The following is a 17,086-nucleotide window of genomic DNA, read 5'->3' as shown; positions in this document are numbered from 1 at the left end:
TGTAGGACAATTCTGCTAGTATTTTTAAAAGTTCATTTTCTAGACACGTGCTACGCTGTTTCTCTGAAATGAGATGACATATTACACTACGAGCATACAGCACATACAGAGAGACAACGTAGGACAGTTAAGGGCCCCAAATTTAGTAATGTTCATCAGTAATGTATTAAAAATATCATATTAACAGAAACATTCTCATTGACATTTGATTTATTTGGATAAAAGCATTTCCCAAAAGCAAGGAACTGGAAATGCTACAGAATTGTCCCAGGATAGGGAAAAACATGGATGTAAGAAAGACAAGGAACAAAAAGAAATTTAGTAAATTATTTTATTGCCTAGCTAAGTGAAATGCAAGAGTAAGTAAAAAGCACAAATGTCTGATGATAGATAAGAATTTAATATTTTTATTTTTAATACATTAAATATGTTTATTAAGCCCAAATAACATCCGGGCTGCCTGTTCATTAAAAAGCTATTATCTATAAAGAAAAGGGCTCCCTCCCCTCTTTAATTTTTAGAGCATGTAACTTTTTATACCTCTTCAGCTCTTCATAAAAGGAGTAGGTATCGTTTATGAAAACACAGGAACGACCGCTTCGGCGCAGGCTGGGAACAGCGGCACTCTCTTCCAGCGGTGTCTGTCTGCATTAGACCTGGAAGGTAGCACGAAGGTGAGGCACGCCGGTGGCCCGGCGCTCTCAGCCCCCCTCCCTCACGGGCTCCGCGGGGCGGTGACGCTGCAGCGCCCGAGGCACCGGCCCGGCCGGGGTAACGCAGCCCCCGCGCTGCTCGGCAGCAGGGGACCCCCCCCCGCCCTGCCCCGGGGCTGTGTGGAGGGGGGGCCGGGCCGCCCGCTCGTAGCCCCCTCGGCGGAGCCCGCTTTCAAACTCGCCAGCTGAGCGCTGCATGGAGCGCGCCCCCCGCGCTGCACCGGGGCTGCCGGTTCGCCCGTGCCGAGCAGGCTGTGGGGAAAGCGGCCCCGGCAGGCGGCGGGGGGGGAGGGCGGGGGGGTCCCTGCCGGGGCGGGGAGCGGCGCCCCCTCGGTCCCGGCCGCGGCCCCACGGCCGCCGGCGCGCAGAGGCAGGGGCGGGCCCGGGCTGCCCCCCCGCCGCCACCGCGGGGATCCCCCCCCCCCGCCGCCGCGGCGGTGGGGGGCGCTGCCCGGCCCCCGCCCCGGCCCCCGCCACCCCCGGCCGCGGCCGCCTCTGCCGGTACCTGCGGCCGCAACTTTTCCCTCGCCGCCGTTCAAACGTCCTGCCGTAAAGCGCCCGTCTCCCCTGGCAACAAGGTTCCGGCCGAGAACTAGGTGTAGGAAGGTGATGTAAAAGTAAAACCACCCAGTGTCGTAAACCAGGTCCGGGGGGGAGGGGATGGGAGGGAGGGGGGAGGGAGGGGGAGGAGGTGACTGGAGCATTTAGACACAAGCGAGAGGATCATGGCGGATGGCCCCAGGTGTAAGCGCAGGAAGCAGGCGAACCCGAGGCGCAATAACGGTCAGTCAGCCCGCCGGGCAGCGGCCCGCTCCGCGCCGGGGCGGCCCCGGGGCCGGGACGGGGGCCGGGCAGAGCTGTCTCGGGCGCGAAGGGGGGAGGTCGGGAGAACTAGAAAGTAATTTCCCTGCCGCTCCTCGCCGGGAGCCCGGCTCCCTCTGCACCGTTATATCCGCTACCTGGTGCCTCCCTCGCTCCCTGCCTCCCTCCTCCGCCTAGTGGTGCCTCCTCACTCCGCCGCCTGTCCGGGACCGTTACACGCTGCCTCCCCCACACGCCCTGCCGCGGCGCCGCCGCCGCCCGCCCCGGGCAGCCGGCTCGGGCCCCCCGGGCACGCTGGCGCCCGCCGGCCCGGGCGGGGACGCCGAGCCGCGCGGGGAGCGGCCGCGGGGGCTCCGCCGCCCGCCCGGCCTCGGCAGCCCAAACTCCGAAACTTGTTACCTGCGCGCCGCCGCCGCCGCCGCCGCGGCGGAGGGGAGCGGAGCGGAGCGGGGCCTCGCCGGCCGCGTCCCCCGGCGCGGGGGCGGGCTGCCGCGGCGGCGGCCGTGCCGCTCGCCCTGCCCGCAGCGCCTCTCCGCCCCGCGCCCGCCGGACTTCCCCGCGCTCGGCACCGAGCTGCCTCCTCTGCGCCCTCCCCGGGGCGCTCCGGGCGGCGGCGGCGGGGGGCGCAACTAGTTCCGCGGGAGGGGGCACAGGCGGGAAGCGCGGCGTGCCCGGGCGGGCACTGTTGCGTGCTGCAGTGGGTATCGATCCGGGCGGGCGTGGGGGACAGGCCCGGCGCCCGCCCCGGGCCGGCGGGAGGGGCGCCCCGCCGCCCGCTCGCCACTTTGGCGGCCGCCTTCCTGCCGCCGAGGCGCGGGCTGGGCTCGGCCGGAGCCGCCGGGCTGGGCCGGGCCGGGCCGGGCCGCCGAGCGCCGCCGGCCGCCGTGACGGCCCCGCGGGGAAGGGCGGGCTGCTCGCGGGCGGCGGGGTGGGAGCGCGAGCGGCGAAGTTTCTTCCCTTCCCTTTGGCTGCGGAGGTACCTGTTTGTATAATAATGGGTGGTAACGGTTTGGCCGGGGGCCCCCTCGCTGCTCCGTGTGCGCGTCTGTGAGACCAACTGCTGCAGTCTATATAAGGAATTACACTTACATTTCAGACTTAAGGGCTGGGTTTTGGGTACGTGTGTTACTTTAAGATGCGTTTGGAAGGTACATGGCGGGGGGAATAAACGCTCACAACACCCACTCTGTACTTATTTTCTGGAAAATGGAGAAGTAGTTTGGTTCTCGTAGCAACTCTTCGCAATAGGATGCAGAGCAGGAGATTTTGTAACCTTCCTTGGCAATTTTAGGTTTTATGTGGCATTTCCTGTGCAGGGTCACAGATAGGAAGGCTTACGCCTGCGATCCGAGATGTTTTCTTATGTAGTGAACTGTCTCTGAAATATATTTGAGTCACGATTAATGTTTCTGCTTGCTAGTTCTAACTGTTTGGGCATAAAGTGTTTATAAATAACGGCCTTTCCAGGGGCTGACGAGTTGATTTGATTGCTTGGAACTTACGAGGGTTTCTTTATTTTATTTTATTTTATTTTTGCTCTATGTATTTTGTAGCAATTACTTTTATTTATGCGATCACATTACTGATTCCTTGTTCTAGTGTAAATGTCTATATTTCGCTGGTGATTTGACTCTGTTAAAGGTAAGTTTGGAAAGTGCTTTTCTCTTTACCTTATTTAAAATGTTGATGATCGGAGAAAAGGGGCTTTTCTTATTGCTGACGACATGTGTGTGACATGTGAGTCTGAACCACCCAGTGTCTGTGCAGGAGCTGTAAACATGTTTACCTGCACAGGAAAGAAAATGGATTTTTCTCTTAAAGATCCGGTGATGTGAATATCTTACTCTTAAAACATATCAACAGATGACTTGAGAGAGAAATTTTCTGAAAACCTAGCTTTTGAAATCGACGGGAAAAAGAGATTCTCGATCGCTGCAGCAAATGGCAACTTGTGCAGGTAGAAAAAAAAGATGGTGTTTAGTTTTCTCCTGCATGCATGTCAGCCCCCTCCTGTCTGCTGCTTTCATTCTCAAGGGAGGGATTTATTTACCACGCTTGCTGTCAGTGTTTTTCCTTTGTGCTTAATATGAGAAAAATGGATTTTAGGCTGTTGAGCACAAAACGGTTTGTCTGCAGCGTGTATCACTCATGGAAAACAAAAGGTGTATAGGACGTGGTATCATTCCAGGTATCTTTCATCTTCATCACTTTTGGACCTCATTGTTGCACCCTTTATTATAAAAAGCCTTTGAGTCTGTATCAGCTATTTCTGCTACATAGAATGTATGTCTTGTTTTAGGCTGGTTTTGATTCTTTTCTTCCAGAATTAAAACCAACTTGAGTCATTGTGCATTGAAGCATCAGGATCGGTTAGATAATAGATCCTGGATAATAGAGATTTCTCAGCTGTGGGTTTATGTTCGGCTTGCAAATGTTTACTGAAGAAAATTGCTAGAAAAATGTTAACCCTTTAACCTTTAAAATAAATAGACAAGAGACTTATTTTTCTTCTATATCTCTAAATTTGCTTTACTCTTACAGATTAATATTTTCTGTTAATCAAAGATCAGCATACAGTAGATGCTTCAGCAACTGTCTTGCTCATAATATACACTAATTTTGTTCTATTCAAATTGCCTTTTTTTCCTCTGCTTTATACAGAGCGGGAGAGTATTACAGAGACACTATACTTGGCATCCAGTAAACCAGTTCCGTAGTACTGGGCTATGGCATCAAGTAAACTTTAATACTGTTGTTTGTATGTTGATAACCAACTTAACACAGCTATTCTTGTAGTGCAAACCTGTATTTCTTCCCTTCCCCCGCTTCCCCCCCCCCCCCCCCCCCATATCTGGAGCCAGAACTTATGGCTGCTATCCTGATAAATTAACTGTAGATTGAAAGGCAGTCTTAGGTTAACTCTAGAGCTGGTCCCTTTTCTACCTTCTTTATTGGCCGCTGTAGGAGACCAGCAGAAGAGTTGATTGGTGCTACCGTTTAAGCCTTCACTTGCAGGAAAATCTGGTACTTCAATTCATATATAAAGAAAACTATTCAAGGTCATCCTCCTATCCCTATTATTAGGTAATATATGAAGATGTCCAGTGCACTGATGGAGTTAGTGAAGTGTTAAGACAGTGACAACATTCTGATAAAGCAGAAAAATAGTGCTGTTAGGGAGTCTGTCTCTTCCCCTCTACCATTCTCCCTTCTTTTTTTGATAGAGGAAATGGGGAGGAGAAAAGAGGGATGGGGTCTTACTGGTCATATGCGTTCTCACACTATGCAAATTCCTTTTGAACTTAATAGCTTCTGTATCAGCAAACTTTTTTTTTTGTTGTTGTTGTTCCGTAATTATGGATTAGCTTTCAGGATCAGGATTAGTTGTTTTCTTAGTATTTCCTGTACATATTATTTGGTTGTCTTAGTTCTTATTAAACACAGCAAAACTAAAGATAACACATCTTGCTATTGAGCAATACTGTGAGTATTGTTCGCAAGTAAAACAAGCAAAATATTTAAAACTTCCTTAATTGGAAGGTCAAGAGACTATCAACTTGATATATCGACATTCTGAAAATATCTTAAATGTGCCTTCAGTTCTTCACATGCATTTTAAATGGTAAAAAGAAGAATGTATGAAAAGGAGTGACTGCTGCGTACTGTCAAATATGCGTGAGGAGATGGTAGGGGGTAGGGTGTGCCTCCCCCCCCCCCCCAGTAGTAAGAAGGTCATTACTAAAAAGTTATTTAGATTAATTTGTTTGAGTGCTGTTTAGTTACTTTACAATTGGATTTTCTCTCTTTAAAATTTTATTATATAATCATTTAATGTATACTCCTGCTACAAAGCTAAGGCCTGTAAGATTGCAAGTGCCTTCGAATAAACCAAAAGTATAGCGTATTTGTTAGCTCCAAGGTGTTAACTACTGGCAGGATATCAGGTGTTAGTGGCACTTGGGATATAACATTCCATGTCATGACTTTCTTCTCTTGTCCCCCTCCCTTTCTTTTTCACTAGGTTTCGTGTTTTTACTCCAGTATTAATTTAAATTTGCAATTTGGGAATTGAGGAATGTAGCTCAAGTTAAAATTCCAGGCACAGTGAGCAGGTCTACATGGACAACTGAGTTAACTGTTTGAATCCAAGTAAATCTTGTCTCTCATATAAGCCAGTAATGCTTGTTTTTTAATTTTAACCAATGAAATATAATGGGAGTACGTTCAAAAATATCATATTCTTTTCATTTTTCTCTCAGTAATCAGTGCTTCTTATTTTAATGGTTCTGAAGCAGGGTACTTTAAGATAATTAGCTACCAGAAACAGTCTGCCTTACTTATAGGACTTTGATAAATGTACTACTGAGAGGGTTGATGGAAAAATAGTGAGTAGATGAAACTTTTACTTGGAGTATGGGCTTCTGTGTCACAGAAGTCATTCAGAGGAATTTTCTTAGCATGGTATTAGTTAGAAGTCTGAGGACTGTACTTCAGTGAATTCAGCTCAGAACAAGAAACTTTCAAGAGAAAATCTATCGGGTACTTCTATTAAATCTTTCTGTTGACTTTTCTGGGTTTTGTAACAGGTCTTGTTAGGTACTTTGACTTTCTGTAACTGAAATCTTTTCCTTGGTAGAGCAAGGAGAAATGAATTCTGCGGCCTACACTTCAGTTATCTGTCCTCTTCCCAGTCATGAGTGGAGTGATGGTATTATCAGTTTATTCCTGTGGAAGTCTTACAGTGCGTGTAGGGGAGGCTTAAGGTAACTTAAAGTAAAAATATCTGTGCGCTGTCTTTCTTCATGTGGAAGCATTTGTTTTAATAGTATATAAAATGCCAGCAGGGGGAAGGTAGATGTTTTTAACATGCATAGGACTATATTGCTATGGTAAAGAAGTAAACTGAAGCTTCATAGAAGCTTTTTTTTTTTTTCCTGATTTTGAGCAACTCCTCTCTATTGCAAGAGAAACTGCTAGAACTATAGTATGTAGCCACATGGCTCTTAAGAATTTCTGCTTCTCAGTTCATTCTTATTTATCAAAAATATAAGCTCATTGCTTTCAACTCTGTAGCTGTTTTGAGTCACTTCAAAAACTGAAACAAGTTAATTGATTTTTACAAGCTGATTAGTACTGAATGTGTTATATTGACTGTAAATCCAATATTTAACAGCACATACTGCATCTCTGAAGGCTGTAGAAATTCTAGATGGGATAGGTTTCATGCAAATGCATAAAATGAGAGCCTGAGAAACAGACGAATTCTTGATTTACAGAGACTTTCCTACTTATTTTCAAATACAGCTCTATATGAACTTCCAAGTGCTTAATGTCAGTGAGGGGAGCCAAATTCTTGAAGTTCTGGTCCTACTTGAAAACGTACATTTTCAAAAGCTCTCACCGGTGAGGATCTTCCCAGTTATGGACAGATAAGCAGGACCTGGTTCACAGCTATGATCTCAAAACTTTGGTACTTCATCCTGGCAGCTATAATAGGCCTGGAATTTTCAAGAACTAAATTCCCAAGTGACTTACCCAAGGCCACATAGGAAGTCTATAGCAAGAACTGAATCTCAGTCCATTTTTAGTCTTCAGGACTTCCCTCTTATTTGATGTGATCGAGAGCCTTAAGGAACAGATTTGTCATTTAAGCAGTTATTATTCCTTTCAGTTGAAATGTTTTTAACTTGTTCGTATTTATTGTCGTGAAATACCTGTAGTTTCAGCAATCAGGCAGCAGTATGCAAAACTCAATACAATCAAACATGACTAAAGAGAAATTTAAGATAGTATCTTTGTTAGTGATATTTCCTGTCTTTAGTCAGGGTGGAAGTAATGATGAGCCAGAGAAGTAGAATTTTGTCTTTTAGTATTTTTTTTTTTTTTGTATTCCCAAAACTTAAGTGGAATAATGTGGAGGTAGACACAAGTAAAATAAGAGGAGAGAAGCTGTTCGTTAAGACCTACGCTGTTAACATGAAGATCCCCACTCTGATGTGTGAGATGTTTAAAAGGGACTGTTTTAGACTGGGCAGAGGCAATTTGACCAACCATTGGTTTTGCTGGGACAGTAATGGCTGAAGGAGAGCCTCGACGTATGGCTGGTATTTCTAACACTTGAAGATGGTTGCTAGGTAAATAAGAAAGCAGAACTCCTCCTTAAACAGAAATTCCCTAACAGCATGCAAATAAACGTCAGACTTAGAAGGTGTGCCAGCTTAGAAAAACACACGGCAAATCTAATTTTTACCTCTGCTGCTGTTTGTTGCAGGGGGCTGCTTCTGTTAGGACCCGGTAGCGTGGAAAGTGGCTTCTAGTGCAGGTGGTGACTCCTCCTACTTGAAGGAGTCTGAGAAGTGAGAGGCAAAGTGTGTGTGTAAAGAGATTACTACTACACGTTAGCTAGACTGCTATAGTTGCAAGACAGTGCAGTGGATAATTATGACAGAGACTGTTTCTTGTTTAGGGAATTGTTATTTGAAATCAAGAAAAAAAGGCACAGAGAGGAAAGGAATGCCTGTATAAATGGTCACCCGGAGAACATGTGCGGGAGGAAGGGAGAAAGGAATAAGGTATCAGGCCTTTAGTGAAAACTAGGCTACTTCCTTCCCTATGCCAAACACATCTTGGTGATCTTTCAGGGAAAGATGAATCTGGTCCCTGGTTGGCTGAGTGAGAGAGATCACAGGGGAAAGTAGTTTTGACCTCAGTTGGCCACTTTATGCCTTGACTAACTCAGAAAAGCCCCAACCCACCAATTCTAGCGTTTCAATTTCTGGAGCTCGTTGTCAGATGCACAGAAATATCTCATTGGCTTTTGCTTGCTTTTTTTGGCTATCCTATTTCTAGTGTATTATGTTTAAGTTATTGGAAAGAGTAACAGGAGTTTGATTATTTATAAACTGTTCACTGCTATATATTGTAGCTCTCTATCCTTGCTTGCTGTCCTCTTTTAAAGAAAGACTACAGTTATTTTAAGTTTTCCTTTTGTGTTGAGCTTCAGTTTGTTTATTTAATAATCTGCTTGGCCCTTCTTGTCTAGATTAGTAGAATTTCTCCGTGACAGCCCAGGAAGACAGAAAGCCCAATCAAGAAGAGTGAGGCTTGACTGATAAAATAGTGGCTGCAGTGAAATGCAGCACAGCTTTATAAATCTGTTTCAGTACTTCTGAGGAAAATGCTACCCACATCACCACATTATCTAAGCACCTTTCAGGTAGTAAAAATATATGTACTGAGTCTTATCTTCTGGTAACTGTGTCTGTACATCTGATTCTTTGCGTAAATGTCTTACGTGACAGCTTGCTTTCATGTGCTATGGAGATAGGTGGTAGAGCTGAAAGAGGAAACTTATTAAGTTTGAATCTTTACATATTGACCTGCTGGGCAGTGATTCAGATGTTCTAGATGGTTAGTGCTAAACATGTAAACCAAAGTTGGTGAAATTGTAGGTCTGTCCCAAAAGGAACCCCTGATGGGGGGGAGAGATGCTTTTTAATTTTGCCTCTCTTTACGTTTTTCTGATGTCATTAGTCTAACGTAACTGTATCTTTTATTTTAACATGCCTTTTTTCAGCTCAACAGAATATGCATTCTCATTTTTGAGATGTTAACGCTGTTCGAAAGTAGCGTTCCTCGGTTATCTCCTTTTCAGCTGTCATTCCCAGCTGTCACAATCTGCATCACATAAGGACTTTACCCCTGTTGCTGCAAAGCAGCGTGGTTAACAACTGCTGTCACCCAAAGTTTAAAACCTGAAAGTTGGTATACTTTGTTGCTTTCCCTGCAAACGTTTGCTTTCTGTGTGGTATCATCTCTCCTTCCTCTGCCTTCCATGTGTTCCACCTGCCCTACTTTTGAAAACCTACATAGGACAAATGGGTGTGTCTAATGGTGAATGTATTCTCCCTGAAGTGTTAGACTCCACCTATCATAATTGAACCCCCTATCTTGTGCTTAGATATCACTCTATTCTCTCCAGTTAGGATTTCTGAGTATGATTAGCAGTCCTTGAGTAGAAGGACATGTAAAACTAGTTCTCTAAACACTAAGAAAACCATATCTCATCATGGAAAAAACTTGTGTGAGGTGTATCAGAAGGAAGAGAAACAAAACTCTTCTTCCTTAATTGTCTCTTATTTACTTTCTTTAATATGTTTTTGGACTTGATGCAGATATCCTGCATCTTTGTGCAAGTTCTTGTGTTTTTTAGCTTGTCACAGGTCAAGCGTTAGAGCAGGAACATTGGAGGAGCTGGCAAGAGCGCTGGAGAGAAATGTCTCGTAAACCTGGCCTTTCACTGTGCTCCTGAGCAGCCACTTTCCTGGAATGAAGCGGTTATAAAAAAAAAAAAAAAAAAAAAAAAAAGTGATGTAATAGAGATAGGTATAAGTACTCTCCTTGTTAGGATCAAATGCTACTTGGGCCAGTGATACCAGATAGCACTTTCAGTTATTGTGATGTGAAATGTTTTTATTAGTTCAGCAAATATCTCTTTTCAAATTCCATCTGACAGACAGCTGACAGACACTGAGGGCAATTTTGTCTGTTCTGTTTTGTAGAGCCATTCGTCCACAGGGTATATATGGGAGAGAACAAAATGAAATCACAAAACATTGCAAATGTGGCATGATTGAAAAAGGCCTGGAGAAATCCATTTCATATGAAAAAAGTGCAAACTAAAGAGCAAAAACTTACAGCTTAATTACACAGCTGAGATTGCTTTTAACTAAACTGGTAGAGTTGACTTAAAGGAGCAGTTAAGAAAAAAAATTAAAAAAATTAACCCTTCCCACCACTCAAACTCAGTCTAATATGTTTTTATTTAATATCCAAAGACATTAGGGGGACAAGTTGTCCCTCTTTACCTATTCCTAAAAGCACTTGTATGTGAACACTTTTTCTCAGTGTCTTTAAGAATTTCTGTTCTTTCGGGTATATTTCAGATTTCTCTTCTTCCCACTCCCTATTCCATTTTATTCCTTCTCTTAAGCTCCTGCATGACATTTATGTAAGTGATGTAAGGTTTCAGCCTTGAAAGGAAGATACTGTTCAGAATCTGTAAGCTGTTTAATCTTCCATCCAGTGCGGCTGATGTCTTCCCATAGACTTTCCTCTATTACTATTATTTACCAAATGGCCATATTGGGAATTAAAGCAAAACAGAACTAGTGACAGGCTGCTAGATTCATTCTTATGTTACTGTTTACAGACCGAGATAAAATTGGCCCTGTAAAAAGAGTGAGATGGTAAATAAGGACTTTAAGGCATATTTGACATTTTAATGGCTGGTTTCTTTCCCTACTGTTGTCCCTTCCCTTCCCTTCCAAAGCATTTTCATTTGAAAAACTAAGGTGTGGTCATCAGGCATATCTGTTCTGGACTTCCAGTAATTTTTTGCTGACTGCTGAGCTACACCATAATTATATATGCCAGTGCTGCAAACGCAGTATTTTTTTCTTTTACCTTGGACATGTGGGAGAGAAAGATAAGGTTGCAGAGAACCACTAGGGATGGTGCGGTAAAAGTAGAGAAGTACTCCTCTTCTGTGAGTTTTGTCCTGAAGGGGGATTTCAGAACTTCTTTGCCTCAAAGGTATCTAGAAGACGCAGTTCTTGCCAACTTTAAGCTCTTGAATTGAGCAGATTTTTGAATGACTTGTTAAAATAATGTGTTTTTGAACTGTGAATGTTGAGAGTGAATTTGTGTTTACCTTAGGAATTCCTTTTGTAGATATATTTTTTTATATATCTTTGAAAATTATATTCTGCATCTTAAACTATAAGATTGACTTAAATACTCCCTGTAGTAATGCAAGGTAAACATCGGTGGTTCATAACAGTAGTAATACTAAATATACGGAGACTTAATTCCCTGTAAAAGACTATACTAACAACTTCAGCTCCTGTAGTAAGACTTACCTTGTCATTTTTCCAGATTTTTAAATTGAATAACGTATCATATTCCCAACACTCTTAATACGTCTCACAAAAAAACTGTGCCAGTATGACAGAATCGGGTATATATTGCAATCACAATGATGGGAAACTGTTTCTCTATAAAAGTGGAGAAAATACCTGAACAGAAATAAGAAGCAAAATTGGATTAGTTGTAGCATAGAAAAAGGAAATAGTTCCAGTGACATATAACGCAGTATGACATGACGTAGTTTGCCCTGTGTGATTAATCCTTGAGTGATCAGTCTGCGTAGCTGATAACAGTAGTTACATGATGAAGAGGGACTTCTGGAAAGGTGAACCAGCTTCAAACTTAAACGTGTGAGTCTAGCGGCAGATAAAAACTAGTAGTGTATTTTCTGTTTCTGTGAGCTAATCCAGTTCACACAAGAGTGACAATTTTAGCTTTCCAGTTGCAAAGGATACAAATAGACGTATTTGAATAAAAATCATGATGCTCAGCAGACGCTTATGATCCTGACAGGGAATTCAAGAAAGTGATGAAACTGAAAATTTGCCAAGTATCTTGTTCTAGTAGGTTACTGTTGCTTATATTTAGCCCTCATATTTCACCTTTCTAATTTCATCCAATATTTTTTAAAGCATTTTGAAGGTCGTATGTAGTAAATTCTCAAAATAAAAAGTCACAAACGTTGTCCTTGTAAGTAAGCTGATAACTTGTAAAGTGAAGCCTTTTAGGTTTGTGCCTTAAAAAAAAGCACTTTAGTGGAATGCCTGTTAAGTTTACATTAAGTCTACCCTGCCTAGTCACCTTTAAAGAATGGTTATGTCTTCCTTCTGCAGTCAAATGTCTGTGTATAACTCCTGTTGGTTCTTGGGCCTACTGTCAAAATATTTGGTAGCTGAAGCGTGTGTGGGGAAAGTGCATGTGTGCACGCATGCGCAACCACGTGTGCTGTTTTCCTGCCTTTTCCTTTTGTCTGTCAAGCTTCTGGCTGATAGCAGATTAGCCATCTGAATGTGGGCAGCAAAGAGTAATAGGCAGAGCAAAACGCCTGAGGCTTCTTGCATACAATAAAATGACTCAATTACAAAGCAAAAAATGACAAGCCTGCCATGTAGTATATCTGTACTGGGGAGATGGAGAGAATAGCCTTTGGTTTGTGATCATGTTAATGGCTGTAAAATAAACATTTTTTTTCCCAACTGTCACAAGTATCCCTTCGTGTTTTACAGACTAGTGCTGAAGATCCTTCTAAGAGAGTAATACCTATGAGCTAAGTGGATGATATACTTCTTGTTATTCCTTATTTGTATGTGCGTGTGGAGGGAGGAAGGGCATAGTATGACAGTTCAACTTCTTCTGCACCATGCAGGTGTGTCTCTTTGATTTTTATTTCTAGTGTTTTGATTAGTTAGAGGATTACATAATCTACTCTGCACAAGTGTGTTGGGTTTATTAAGTCTTTTGGAAGATGTGCTTATACCAATTTAAAGGAAACTGGGCCAGAAACATGGCTGGATGAGACAGGGGATCCAGATGTTGGAGGAGGATATAAAACATGAAGTTGTAGTAGCTGGGTAGAGCAGCAGCCCAAGTCTGTGTACAGAAGCACAGTAGCAGGAAAAATAGCTAGGATTCCTATCAAGGTTTTGACAGTGCTACTTAACCCCACTATAAAAATATGCTGTTTAAAAGGACTCTTGTTTTGTGTGCGGTTTTCTTTATCTATGAGCTGCTGTTGCGCTCCTTGCCTCCAGTTACAGGTCTCAGGAAGGGGATTTTCTTTATTCTGTGGCAAGCACACTGCCACAAAAAAAGGTGCTCTACGTTCATTTGCTCTAAACAGAGGGTCTTTCTGGATTGCATCTGCTCAGGAAATGAGAACAGTTTCTGACACCATTCTGGGCTTCCAAACTAACTAGCAAGTCGGCATACATCAGTATGTAGAAGATGGAGAAATTGTTAAAACTTTTGAAATTTGTCCTAAAATGTTTTACAGAAACTCTTTGCCTGGCACTTGTTTTAATCTTTGTCTTGACGATTGGACTCGTCTTTTTAGTACTTCCCTGTGGATAGAGTAATTTACCTGAGCTAACTCTGGTCATCTGCACTTTACTTGGGCAACTTAATATACAGTCTACAACTATAATAAATAAGATGGAAATATCACTTGAGTAATCTGTATTTTCCTCAATCTGTCTGCTTCTGCCTGGGCAAACTGTAGCTGTTCAGGAGGTGTACTTCCAAGTGCATATGGACTGTGTCCCTTGAAGATCTCCTTTTAGCTGCACTTGTATTTCCGTGCCAGCTCTTCCCCAATCTTACGGATCCCTTTTGTTTAAGGGGAGCCTTCCTCAAAATGTTTGTGCTTCTTTCTTCCCCTCTGCAAATGAAGTGCCTCTCACCCCCTAAAAAGATCCCAGAAACTCAACAAGGAATTAACTGAGATTAAATTTGGGATTGATTATTATTAATACAGGATCTATGAGGTCTTTTTCCTCTTCACTTCTCCACTTCCCCTGCACCATGGAATTGCTGTGATTTATACTGGGAAGTGACTAATTTTTGCAGTCGCAGGTGGAGGTAGTCACAAATAGGTTGTAAAGCTTTCAATGTAGGTAATGCAAAGACATTTGAGTAAAAATATGAAAGTCAACTTGGTTATGGGGGAAGGGAGTAATTACATATTTTACAAATTCTCCAGCATCTGTGATTTGATTGGCACTATTGAAAACAGCATATTGCACATAAATGTAACTGCCCTAAGCTGCTTTAATAAACACGAATAGAAATTCTTGAACTATTCCTGTCTTCCATATGATCTTGTAAATGCATACCTTGTAGAGAAAGGTGTTGCTGACCTGGACAGGCCTGGCCTGAAACTGCTACGATGATGTGCCATGAGGGTGGGTTGTTTTCAAGACAAATAGGGGAAAGTTAAAGAATACCGAACGCAAGGAACGGTAAAGCAGGTGAAAACTCACTTCACTTATCCAGGGGAAAACTAGGAAATATAGTTTTCATTATCTTAAAAGTATTTAGGTAGTAGAGGAAGAAGTTATTCTTTTGGCAGACTTGCTATCTGCCAAAACTATCTTCTCTTAAGTCTAAAAACTGGTATTTAGGCTAGAAGGAACTCTTGCTTAAACAGCTAATAGCAACAGTAGAGTAACTAATTAAAATACAGTGTCTGAGGAAAGTCTGCGGGTTTGAGAGGATCTGTTGAATAAACTTGTGTATGTGACATCATTCCAGTTATTCATAAAGAAGCCTTATGATAAGTTATACCCTATAGGAAAAACTTTATTGTTCTTGTTTCCTAAAGTTGCATGATTGCTCTTATCTGATGTAAGTAATACAATGTGTCAGTCCGTGTCATCTGAACAAACTGCAGTCTACTTCCAAACATCCTTTTTGGACAAATGCACTGCAACTAGAAAAGTTTGAGAGTTTTAACTGGGTCTTTGTCCATGCTACTTAACTAAATCATTATTTTTCAAATGAGTCCTGCTGAAGTACTTTAGTAAAGGAACAATAGTAAAATATCTTCCCAGTCCTAATAAATAGGATTACCTTTCAATTTGAACAGCTCTTGGGCTGATACTTAAAATCACTCTGTCACTTTTCAGCAGTTAAGTATTGATAGAGCAGCATTGGGATCCCAAGTTTAGGACAACATAATTATTAGATACAGAGCTCTGGGATGTCTGAGATGACATGATGGAGAAATGGGTTTAAAAGGTATCTAACTGAGAATATTTATCATTAGATTTAATTTGAAGTATAATGCATTTTAAAAGTTTCCATGAACAAATTGTATGCCTTTTACTCACTGTACTTTGAAAAGGGAGGCAAGATCTTAATATGTCCTGCGTAAAGTATGTAATGTATAAATTATCAAATTACAGAAGGCATTGTACAAGGGAAGGTGCAGCACTTGACACAAAATGAGATGTCTGGTATCCTTTCCTGTGGTTCCCCCCCATTCTCCTTTCCTGTACACGACATCTTTCTACTATTAGGTTTCTTTTTGTAAAGAAAAAAGCAAAAACAAACAGTCTTTTTTGTTTTATATATATATATATATATATTTTTTTTTTTTTTTTTTTTTTGTATTGCATGCAATCATAACTTGCTACTCTGTATTCCAGGACTACATGTGAAATCCTGATAGGCACACCTTACCTTGAGCTTTTACAAATGTAGTCTTGTTAATGCGTGGGAAAGTCTTAGGCTATATGGTGATCAGCTAGTGGCCTCTAGTTCAGTCCGTAACCATGCAATTATCTTAATTTGTCTACTGTTTTGCATGGGTAAAACACTTGCACGTGTTTGTACTGTAGAATTATTATGGTGCACTGTAGTTAGCCTGTGTGACTGAGATGGGGAAAGGTTGGGTACTTTCCCCACAGGCACCTGCCAACCGTACGTTAGTTCCAGACCTACTTCACAAACAGGTTGGTTGCAGGTTTGAGCCTACACTAGAAGAAATAGGTTTATTCTTATGTGAAATCTTGCCCACTACAAATGGAGGTGACTTTTTTTTAGGGATAAGTTTGACAAATAAAACTATCACCTCCTGGAGTAATATCTTTATTTTATTTACTGGAGTACAGGTGTACTCTTTCTTTTATGATCTCTCTGGGATGTGGGGTTATGTTGCCAAATACGTAGAGACAAAAAGAAAGTTTCGATGATGACCTAAAACAAGGAACTATTAGCAGACCTGTTAGCAGAGTTACTAATCTCTTAATTGTATTGATAACTGCAAGTACTAGATTAACCGTTTTATGAAAGAGAGACTGAGGCTTAAGAACTATAGTCAAGGAGATGATCAGATGTTATTGTGGCCTAATGGCAGTCTTGTCAGGACAGATAATTGTTCTGGTCAAGCTATCACTTATATTCTTTGTAGATAACAGACTGTACTGGCAGATGTCATTCATAATTAGGAATGATGGTATGGATCAACTTTTCCTAAATTCCAAATATTCTGTACCAGCCTGAAATCTTCCCCCCTGCCCCGTCTCCCACTTTGTTTTACAGAAATGAGAATTCTGAGAACTGTTTTTTGCTTTGAAAAATAAAATAGCATCTTTTGTAGTAGTTTGTTCTTTCTTGAGAATTCCACTGTGCAAGGAGTATTCAAAATCCTAGTTTACTTATTATCATTTTTGGTATTGATATTCATGTTATTCAGCTATATTATTTAAATCACTTCATGGTAGAATTACTCAAGTCCTTATGCTGGTGAAATGAGTGGATGAATAGTTGTTCTTTGGTACCACTGCAATACAAAAATAAAGTGCTAAAAATCAACTTTTTAAACACTTTATACTATCTGGAAAGCAGTTCCTAGATAGTTAATAAAGGAAGGGTGAACCCCATGCTACTACTCTAACCAGCTTTATGAGCTTAAAGTGGGAATTCAGTAAAGATTGTTAGAGGAAAAACTACAAGTAATACTGACTAGAGCATGCATGACACACCTTGGATGGGTCATATTCTTTTGAATGCTTGTCCATGTTGTCACTGGTTTGATGAAGACAGGAGTCACTGTTATGCCTTCCCTGATATTGTCCCCTTTCAGTTCTGGCTCCAAAGCCTCTAACATAGCATTCTGGGGAAAT

The 17,086-nt window shown here is 42.2% G+C and overlaps 1 protein-coding gene and 1 long non-coding RNA gene across 5 annotated transcripts in view; one reads left to right on the top strand and one right to left on the bottom strand.

The window, feature by feature from the left end:
* LOC138066292 (uncharacterized) lies at window positions 1-3,169 on the bottom strand. Of its 2 annotated transcripts, none has more exons than XR_011139577.1 (3): window positions 2,516-3,169; window positions 1,219-1,305; window positions 1-656 (listed from the first exon to the last, which is right to left on the bottom strand). It is a non-coding gene; the product is annotated as an uncharacterized lncRNA (long non-coding RNA). The 2 variants fall into 2 exon arrangements; XR_011139576.1 differs by lacking the exon at window positions 2,516-3,169 and adding an exon at window positions 1,935-2,018.
* The window catches only part of ZEB1 (zinc finger E-box binding homeobox 1), a 128,985-nt gene continuing 113,185 nt past the window's right edge, over window positions 1,287-17,086 (top strand). The window contains exon 1 of one of the 3 annotated variants that reach the window (XM_068934430.1): window positions 1,287-1,496. In XM_068934430.1, coding sequence (XP_068790531.1) covers window positions 1,439-1,496 — 58 coding nt within the window. In that variant the 5' untranslated portion in view covers window positions 1,287-1,438. Of the gene's footprint in view, window positions 1,497-2,490; window positions 2,512-3,461; window positions 3,493-17,086 lie in introns of those variants that run through there. The other 2 variants (XM_068934432.1, XM_068934431.1) reach the window with 2 other exon arrangements.

Source organism: Struthio camelus, chromosome 2 (genome assembly GCF_040807025.1).
Source record: "Struthio camelus isolate bStrCam1 chromosome 2, bStrCam1.hap1, whole genome shotgun sequence".
NCBI classification, from domain to species: domain Eukaryota; kingdom Metazoa; phylum Chordata; class Aves; order Struthioniformes; family Struthionidae; genus Struthio; species Struthio camelus.
Note: the sequence above shows the minus strand (reverse complement) of the source record. Positions and strands in the feature narration are given on the sequence as shown.